At 30.5% G+C, this 8,203-nt stretch overlaps 1 protein-coding gene across 1 annotated transcript; it reads right to left on the bottom strand.

Annotated features, from left to right (window-relative positions):
- Nucleotides 1-384: 384 nt before the first annotated feature.
- LOC108809820 (IAA-amino acid hydrolase ILR1-like 6) lies at nt 385-7,436 on the bottom strand. Its single transcript, XM_018581990.2, has 5 exons — nt 6,831-7,436; nt 4,118-4,243; nt 2,921-3,220; nt 2,714-2,842; nt 385-952 (listed from the first exon to the last, which is right to left on the bottom strand). Exons 1-5 carry the CDS (start codon nt 7,377-7,379, stop codon nt 584-586), a joined length of 1,473 nt encoding a protein of 490 aa, XP_018437492.1. The 5' UTR covers nt 7,380-7,436; the 3' UTR covers nt 385-583.
- Between the last annotated feature and the right edge of the window lie 767 nt (nt 7,437-8,203).

Consider the following 8,203-nt stretch of genomic DNA (forward strand, 5'->3'; position numbering starts at 1 on the left):
ATTGATATGGACAATGGAGTGTATGAAAACACTACAATTCTCAGAAGTAATTTTCGTGACGGATTATTTTTAATTGGTGAATATGGTATCCTCATCCGAAGAATGGCCAAATTTTGCTTCATATATGGAAGAGTTTTGCTGCAATAAGACTTTCTTTCCTAATTTCAGGATACGATATATTTCAAGAGCGTAAAATATAATAGCGGACGAAATTGTACGTGGTCGGAGGAGTTCTCTTTCAGTTATATTATATATCGATTCTACACTCCGGCTTGGTTTTCCGAATCGATGGTTTTCTAGTAAAATAGAATATTGTTGTCGAAAAAAAAATCATAAAGGAAAGGTGATTTTTAAAGTGTACTTTAAATTTAATAGTATAGATGATTCTCAAATAGTATATAAGGAATAAATATAAAATTCGCTACATTTTGTACCAGTATTCTTATGCAATATATGCGGTCTACAAGTTTAAACGAAAAAGGAAAAAAGGTTGACAAATACTAGCGATGCAATGATTAAATAATAATTTTATGCAAAACCTAAAACAAAATCATCCAAAAAGTCGGGAAGATTGTCTTTATTCTTACGAACATTTATCATTTAAGTATCTCTCAGCCACGGCGGCGTGAACAGCGGCTCCAACCGGTAAACTATCTTCATCGATCATAAAATGCGGTGAATGACCAATATGGACTGATCCAAGTTCCTCATTTCTTATGCCAATGAAGTAAAATGCGGCCGGGATGACCTCTGAGTAGAATGCAAAATCTTCAGCTCCCATAACTTGTGGAGTCACCGCGAAGTGGTTGTCTCCCAACAAATCAACGGTGACTTTTTTCAAGTGTGTGTACATTCCGTCGTCGTTTGTGGTTGGCGGGTATATTGCGTTCTGCTCCTCAAAGAAATTCAGAGTCGCTGTGCAACCGAAAACCCCGACCTGTTCCACTAGTACCTGCGTTACAATAGATGCATATTTTAAATATGGTAACTCAATACTAGTAGCAAGTTTTTCTGTCAGTAATACTAGTAGCAAGTTTTTTTCTGTCAGTAATACTAGTAGCAAGATATACATGATATATCTGCATTATCCATTCCAATTTCTGTAAAGGTAATGTTTCAAATTTTTATTTAACTATTGTCATTTAATAACATATATGTGTAACGTGTTACCTCTCGGTTAATATCCCTATCGGATTATACTAATTGTTTATAAACAAGTACACACCAAAATGTAGTATATAATGTATTAGTCTTTTGTTGTGAGGTTTCATCGAGGTTTGAAATATAATATTATAAAAAGTATCAAACTAATTATAAAATTTTAGAAGCGAAGAATAAAAGAAAAAAAAAGAATAAAAGATTTTTTAAATTTAGCGGTTTGTTCTGCATTTACTTCGATTATACTAAACTGATTATGGTTTGTTTTAGGGTCATTTTTATTTTCTCTTACTGTATAACATAAACAAATCAGGTAAACACATATTTCTCCGACTGAGTTTGATATAATACTAGATTTTGACCCGCCCTTAAAAGAGGGTATATTCTTTTATTTTAATTTTTTTTTTATATTTGTTTTTTTCTGATTATATTTGTATTTTTATAATCATATTTGTGTATAAATTTAAATCAAATATATTGTAATTTAAAAATTGATCTGATATATGCACGGTTAAAGCTGAGTTGCGGGTCGAACTCGCCCTGCTGACCCACCAACCCGTGGATTTTCAACTTTGTTTTGGTTAAAAATATGACCCGCACAACCTGCAAACAAATAATATCGTACATGCATCCGCTCTGCTTAATTTTGTGGTTATCTGTGGGTTATATATATATATTTTAAAATCATTATTTAATTTAATTACTATAAAAATATATTTATAATAAAAAATTTATACATGACTTAAATTTTAAATTATTATTTTTAAATTCTTGTATTTAAAAAAAGTATTTACTTTTTAATTTTTATTTTTTTAAAATAATTTGCGGGTCGACAGATAGCCGCGATCCAAAATCCACCAACTCATACTAAGTCCGCATAAAAAACTCAACCCGCATCCGCAAATCAATTTTTCAAATAGTTGGACGAAAAATAATTAATTAGTGAAAGGATTCAACAATTTTTTCAGTAAATTTTTTGGTAGTGATTCCTTTTTAGTAGTATAGATGAAGTACAATATTGTTTTAAATTAATTCCACACCATCATTCGATACCAAAAAATTATATAAACATTAGTAATAGAAACAATGGTTTATACAAATCTTTCTTACGCACATATTTAAAATGTTAAAAGTCAACGGTTTAGATTATAGTAACATTTAAAGTCAATAACAATAATAAGCTTTATTTAAATGAAGGAGAATCTTGTTAACTTGTTATAAAATATGTTAGTTATAAAATTTTGTTATATGTAATAGGTTGGACTAAAAAATGAAAGGGTCCAAAATAACTTGTATAAGTCGATTTTTCAAGACTGGTTCCCTTTTAATAGTATAGATTTGGGGTTTCAATTCAGTTTAAACAACAAAAACAAAATGCATGCCACTTTGAATGAATAAAACAAAATGCATGCCACTGACTGAATCTAAATTTTTTTGGGCTCTGTTAGGATAGTGTTGAAACTTTATAGTCCATGGTTTTGTATTGGATCAGGCTTATCAAATTGCAAAAGAAACCAAAATTATAATCCAAGTGGTTTGGTTATACGATACGCACCTCTCGAATACGCTTCATAAGGTAGTAGAAGCTTGAGTTGGAAAAGGCTCTGAAAGTGCCCCCAAGAACCACCATATCCGGCACCGCATCGAGACTGTGACCGCCATCAAACGAAGTCACCGACACAACCTAAAATTCGATAAAATACGAATCAGGATTTCACTTTTTCAAATTACCAAATATCTTGCGGTGGCTATTTAGAAGCACCTGAGCATCAAGAGGACTAGCTTCACGTGATACAATGCCTTGAAGGCTTATGACGGCGGAAGAAGCTGCGATAATAAGATCAGCAGAGCTGCCGGTCTCTTCCGAAGTAATGATTGCCCGGAAAAATCCACATCCAGCGAGCAGAGGACCGCTCCTAGATCCAATGACACCCGTTGGATGCTCGTGGGACACATGGACTGCAAAGATAGCCTCCACGTCATCCAAGGCTCCGTCTTCAATCATCTTCTTGGCACCGTTTCCAGCCTCTTCTGCTGGCTGGAATAGTAGAACCACTGTTCCCTTTAAAATTCGGTTCGAAGCAATGTTTTCAAAGGTTAGATTAGATGATGCAACAAGTGACATAGTATAAACTATTAATTAAAATGAGTTTGTAACCAAATATAAAATTGTTTTTGTAAATTTACACACGGTAGACCCGTCAAACATGTGTAGTATTTGATTGAATTTGGAAGCTTCCCTTTATCTTTAAAAGCAAGTCATCGTAGCAAAACATACACTGACCCACCAGTCACAAGTCAGAATAGATATAGTCCACTCTTAAATAATCCATTAAACAAAAATGTTTAAAATGTAAGCTATACAAGTTTATAACGAACCAGCTAATGTTTTTTTCCCTACTTTTTGTTAAAATCCAATAAACTAAATAATATTTAAAATATATATTCTAGGATTGCATTAAAAAATTTGTTGTCACAAATATAGATTCCAAGGATCAAAATTACCAAAATATTTCATTAAATAGGTAAATATACACTTATACTATTTGAGTTAACTAATATAAACTTTATAATTTAGAGTTAAAACATAGAGATTTGAGATTGAGGTTTAAAATTTTTGTAAAATAAAAAATTAATACTAAAATTAAAAAAATGAAAATTTTAAAAATACTTTCAAATACTATTTTCGAATTTCAAAAATAAATTTGGAAAAAACTAAAAAAAAATCAAAAAACATTATAAAAAGATTTGAATTTAAAAAAAATATAATCTGGAACTACAAAAAATATTTTTTATTTTTCTTTATTTATTTGTATTTATATATCTAGGGTATAAGGATCTTTTCTCCTATTAAATAAAATATTTTGGTCAATTTTTAATTTTTAGAATCTAATTTTATGATAAAAATTTGAAAATATCTATTTTGGAAATTTGCGAAAAAAAAGCCCCATGAAGTTACCTTGAGAAGATGTTCACGAGACTTAAGAATCTGAGCAGCACCAAGAAGCATAGTGACATGTGCATCATGACCACAAGCGTGCATTTTGCCTGCAACTTTGCTTTTGTGTTTCCATTCCACTGCTTCCTATTTTATATGACCACAACAGCGTTAGTTCGGTTAGAAAATATAAAGGTTGCAACGCTCTCAAATTATATTAAGGCTCAAATTATATTAAGGCCATGTTCAAAAATATCTTAATTATATATTTTAATATGTAATTAGATAGGTTTAAGAGAATAGTTTTATCTATATATATTTCAGGTTTCCGTTCAAATTATAAACTATAAATTTAAAATTATATCTAAATTTTTGAAATTTTTAACTATATTTGCTTATTTATTTTTGAAAATTTCTTAATATTTTTTCATTTTTAGATTCGGATTCTTTTTGACCGTTCCAATAGCACATGCTATTAGAAGGGTCCTGGTTCTATGCGTTATCAATAACCATCTCACATCAACCACACAATCTATCATCATCATATCTCATGTAAGACAGTCTCTCTGTCAGCGACTAACAATAAAAAAATAACACAAGTTTTCCTAAACTGGAATATTGCACATGGTCACACGGAACGCAACAATTCTCAACAGAGTATGTAAATTGCATTATTTCTCCAAAACTTTAGCTTAAAAATTATAAGTACTGACCAGGAAAAAAAAAGTACTGACCAGAAAGCATATAGAAAAGTCTTGTTGTTTCTTTGAATTTTGAAACCTAAAAGTCTTGTTGTTTCCTTGAATTATGAAATAGTTTTTTTGTCACATGACATTTCCTAAAAATACTTGTAATTAGTCTTCAGCATAATTTTGTTCGATAAAATTAAATAAATTTCGGTGATTGTAAAATATATCATGTTTTAATACATATCCAATTTGGCTTTTTTTGTTTCAGTTCAACTGTTTCTTATTTTTATTTTACATGGCCACAATGAATATTTTTTCTAAGTAATATGCGTTATCTATTAACCATTTCACATCGACCACACAATCCACCATCCTGATCTCACATATGACACGGACTCTTTGTCAGCGAGAAACAATATAAAAGCAGCCGACATTTCCTAAAGTAGGTGTTTCACATGGTCAAGTGGAACCGAACAAATAATATATATAATGACTCTAGTTTAAAACATCTCATATAATTGATTACATCGAGAAATTGAACATCTAAACCAAATTAAATTTTGCACTATTTCTCAGTCTTTAACTTTCTTTACGAAAATCTTAGTCATATATTTTAGTCTTAACAAGAAAACAATTTAGAAGAGTCTTAGGGCGTGTTAATTACCAGTATTAATTTAACATTTTACCAAAAAAAAAAATTACCAGTATTAATTTAACATTTTACCAAAAAAAAAAAATTACCAGTATTGTTCTTTTACTCGAAGTAATTAAAGTGGAGGAAACTAAAAATAGAAAATTAAGTAATTAATAGTAAGAAGTTGAAACTTGAAACCAGTATTGTTCTTTTACTCCACAAAAACCACAAGGAAATATTTGAACAATAAGTTAACTAAAGTAACTGAAGAACTAAAAAACCATTTAAATGGGAAATAATCTTAGAAAATGAGAGTAATTATACTTTTTGCTACTTTTTAGCAATTTGTGACAACAAATCAAAGGTTTATTGTTTCACACAAGCATTTCCATTAGACCATGGTTTGATATTTTATTTGCAAATGAGTTTTATCAAATTTCAGTAAAATATTGTGATAAAACATTTCCAACATAATTATTAAAATATAATAAATTTCGGTGATTTTAAATATATATATGATGCTGTTATATCCGTGATTTTCTATTGTCAAATTCACGTGCGATAAAAATATCGCATTTATTTAAGAAAACTACTGTGTCTTTTTTTTTTGACAAAAACTACTACTGTGTCTTTTCCACAAATTATATCTGTTTATCCTTTTGTCGCTATTATCCCATTTTACATTTCTTTTCATCATCCCCTAGTAATTTAGTTTATACAATATAAAATATATTGGTGATAATTGGTTCGACCGTCGTTTTAAAAATTTAGTTGTATAAATTTAACTGTAGATAAATTGGTTATAATTGTAAAGTTATTACTGTATATTTTTTTGCAGAAACTTTTGCAGTAGTTAAATTTGTTGTAGCTGTAAGTTATAAACTGTAGATATTTTAAAATAAAATATGTAATATATATATATTTTAAATTGTTATTTATATCAATCAATGTATATATAATGATGTTATTTAAAATATTTCAATAACTTTAAACACACCCAAAATTAAATTAAATATTTAAAAATATTTTAGTTATCATTATCTAATTTATTTTATATTATAAATAATTTTTTTATTTTACAGATTCTACAGCTTCTGAAAAAAACTTTAGGTTTTATACCTAGAATATTTAAGAAAACAATTGCTTTAATTTTTCTGTTGTAGCTTTAAAAATAAAGTTAAAGTAAGATTGGTTAAAAATTATTGAAACTTGATATAAACTTTAACTACTAAAAATAAAACTATAACATAATTGATAAAGTTTAGTAATTTAAAATAAATAAAACTAGAAAACGGGAGAAAGTGCAACCAATCAACCACATTGTCTAGACCCACATATCTATACACAATCAACTAAAATATTATATTTAACACATTTAAGTTTTTTCTTTACAAGGGAAAGTTCTGTTTACCTGAATAGGAAGGGCATCCATATCAGCCCGAACAGCAACAAAAGGGGGGCCACCGGATCCGATCCAAGCCCGAATACCCGTTTTAGCTAGTGGATACTTGTACCGAATACCCAAACGATCCAGCTCGGTCCGAACTAGCCTACTCGTCTCATACTCCTCAAACGCAAGCTCCGGGTTTTCGTGAATTGTTCTCCTCACGTGTTTTAGCCACACCACGTTCTCCGGCTCGTGAGCCAGCCGGAGAATTTCATCGGAACAGACTTGGGTCCAGAGCCGACACTCATCTGATCCGACTCGACTTGGTATACTGGACGACTGGTTTTTAACCGGCGTTGTCCGTAGTAATATATTGTTGTTTGGAAATTTGAGTTCGATGAAAGGTAAATCGGTGGCGATGTTGAGAGAGACGATTGTTATGGCTAAAGAGATGGAAAGAAGGTTGAGTTTTTGGAGACTTTCCATAACTTTGTTATTCTGCTTTTTTGAGGGAGAATGAAAGAAAGACCGAGAGATGAAGAGACAGAGATTTGTGATTTGGGATTTGAGCATGTGGGGATAAAAAGAGTAAGAGAGAGAAAACAGAAACTGAGAGAGAAGAGAGAGGGAGAGATTTTGACATGTGGGGATAAGTAAGAAAGGTAAGAGAGAAAATTAGTCACGTGGGTTATTTAAACGTCGAATCGTAACGGCTGGATGGACCCACTGCTTTAACAAGGAGAATTCTTCAGACTTTTTTCACCGACTCTTTAGCTTTGACACGTCTCTTCGATCTTTTTTTTCTATCAACCTTTGTTGTTATGTTGGACGGTGAGTACCACTGGGTCTTTGTTTCACCATTTGTCATTTCCATTCAAATGATTCATTTATATGATCTATCTAGATGATCTATTTAGATTTTTGTACATGTTTGTTTGTTCATCCAGATATCTCATCTAGATGAATCATCCAAATGAATCATATGTTTGTTTCTTTATTTTCATTTCCATTCAAATGAGTTTAGTAAACAAATAACCAAAATACTCTTGTGTTAGTTTCATTATATGGTTGATATTATTTTTAACTATATTACATTTAATTATTTAGTTTAATATATTTACATTAGAATTATTTTAAAAATTAACAAGTTTTTTTGCGGTTTGGACGGGAAAACAATATTTTTTCGGTTTTAGCGGACAAATACATATTTTGGTTTTGGTGTGAAAATACAAATTTTTGATTTTGGGGGGGAGGGGGGGGGGGAAAAACACGTTTTTGCGGTAACGAGATTTTTTGGTATTGGTGGAAAAAATAAGATTTTGCGGTTTTGACAGGAAAACGCATTTTGTGGTTTTGGCAGAAAAGCACATTTTGTGGTTTTGGGGAGGGGGGGAAAC

The sequence above is a fragment of the Raphanus sativus genome, chromosome 1, assembly GCF_000801105.2.
Source record: "Raphanus sativus cultivar WK10039 chromosome 1, ASM80110v3, whole genome shotgun sequence".
Lineage (NCBI taxonomy): Eukaryota > Viridiplantae > Streptophyta > Magnoliopsida > Brassicales > Brassicaceae > Raphanus > Raphanus sativus.